This window comes from Notothenia coriiceps, unplaced genomic scaffold, assembly GCF_000735185.1.
Source record: "Notothenia coriiceps isolate Sejong01 unplaced genomic scaffold, NC01 NC01_scaffold00034585, whole genome shotgun sequence".
NCBI lineage: Eukaryota > Metazoa > Chordata > Actinopteri > Perciformes > Nototheniidae > Notothenia > Notothenia coriiceps.
The window spans coordinates 4,920-6,318 of NW_011367286.1; the positions used below are offsets into that span (position 1 = coordinate 4,920).

The 1,399-nt window shown below is 36.5% G+C and overlaps 1 protein-coding gene across 1 annotated transcript; it reads right to left on the reverse strand.

The window, feature by feature from the left end:
• Positions 1-808: 808 nt before the first annotated feature.
• On the reverse strand, positions 809-1,393 carry LOC104962383 (olfactory receptor 1M1-like; the record flags this gene model as incomplete). The annotated part of the gene is made up of 1 exon (XM_010790822.1): positions 809-1,393. A coding segment is annotated over one exon (585 nt), but the record flags the coding sequence as incomplete, so codon positions are not given.
• Positions 1,394-1,399: the final 6 nt, after the last annotated feature.

Sequence of the window (1,399 nt, forward strand, 5' to 3'; positions counted from 1 at the left end):
TAGGTTAACTCACATTGCAGATATTGACTATTAGGCCACAGTAAACTAGCATTAACATTTTGTTAATTTTGCTGTAAGGAAGAGAAGAATGAACAGTGCAGTATGACAACTTGCTTATTGCAGAGTTAATTCCCTGAGGATGGATTACCCGATCAACAGGCCGCAGTTAGCCTTAAATAAAATGTGAATGTTTTTAAATTTGTGATGACATTACCAGAGTGGTAGTTAATCACTTTACCAACACGGTTCGCTTGTTTAACTTCATCCTAATTAATCTCAGTTGCACCTATAAAGAATGAACAATTCAAACTTGAGGAAATAGGTAATGTCCCTTTCATTTCTATTAAAGTGCAGTGTCTTTACGAAGGGCAACAAGAAATATGTGTAGTTTTAGCTCACATTTTTATTAGTAACAGTACAGGTGAAAATGAATTGCTACAGCTATTGATTGAATTTATTTTTTCAAATTAACGGACCACACAGGTATTAAAAGTACAGACATTTATTGCATGAAATATAAATGAGTAAATGAAAAACATTTAAAGTAAAATTAGTATATATTTTAGGTTGGGCCCAATGTAAAAATTATTTCAAAGTATTTGTATTGAATAATATTGAACTTATATTTTGATAACTAAAGTGTTAGAAAGGTAGAGGCCAGATTGTTAAAGCTGGAAATTAAAATAATGTGTGTCAATTTAATTGTTTAAACTCTGGTGCCAACGCTCTCAGGTATTAAAATTGAGTCCCAGGTCTAGAATTGACAAGCTTCTACCGAGACATTTGATCACCTTTCTAAGGTTTGCTCTTACGTTGGTCTGTGCCTAATTTTAATTTTACTTACCAATGCCACAACTCTGATTTTGATCTCTTTGGTTTTCAAAGAATATATGAGAGGATTGACACAAGGTGGGATGCAAGAGGCCAACGACAGACTCAGCACACGCTGGTCTGGGTCGATCAGACCCAGATAAAACCCGACGCAAAATATGGTAAGAATAGGAATGTAAAACACAGCAACAAGGATGATATGCTCCACACAAGTGGCCAGAGCTTTCACCCGACTGTCTAAAGATTTCATCATGAATACAGTCGCCAGAATGCAAATATAAGACAGGATAATATAAGCAAAGGGTACTGCAAGGAGCAAAACAGAAAGGAACGAAGCTGAAGCCCACTGCAGTGAATAATCGTTACAGGCGAGTCTGAACACAGGCGCATAGTCACAGAAATAGCTAAACACTCTGACAGAATTACAAAAAGACAGTCGAGACATTAGACTTGTTGCAAATAATGTTACTCCCAGACCAAAAAACCAAGTCACGCCGACAATCCATGACATGCTCTGCATTGTGTTGATGGAGTTGTGACGCAAAGGGAAACATATTGCAATCAACCT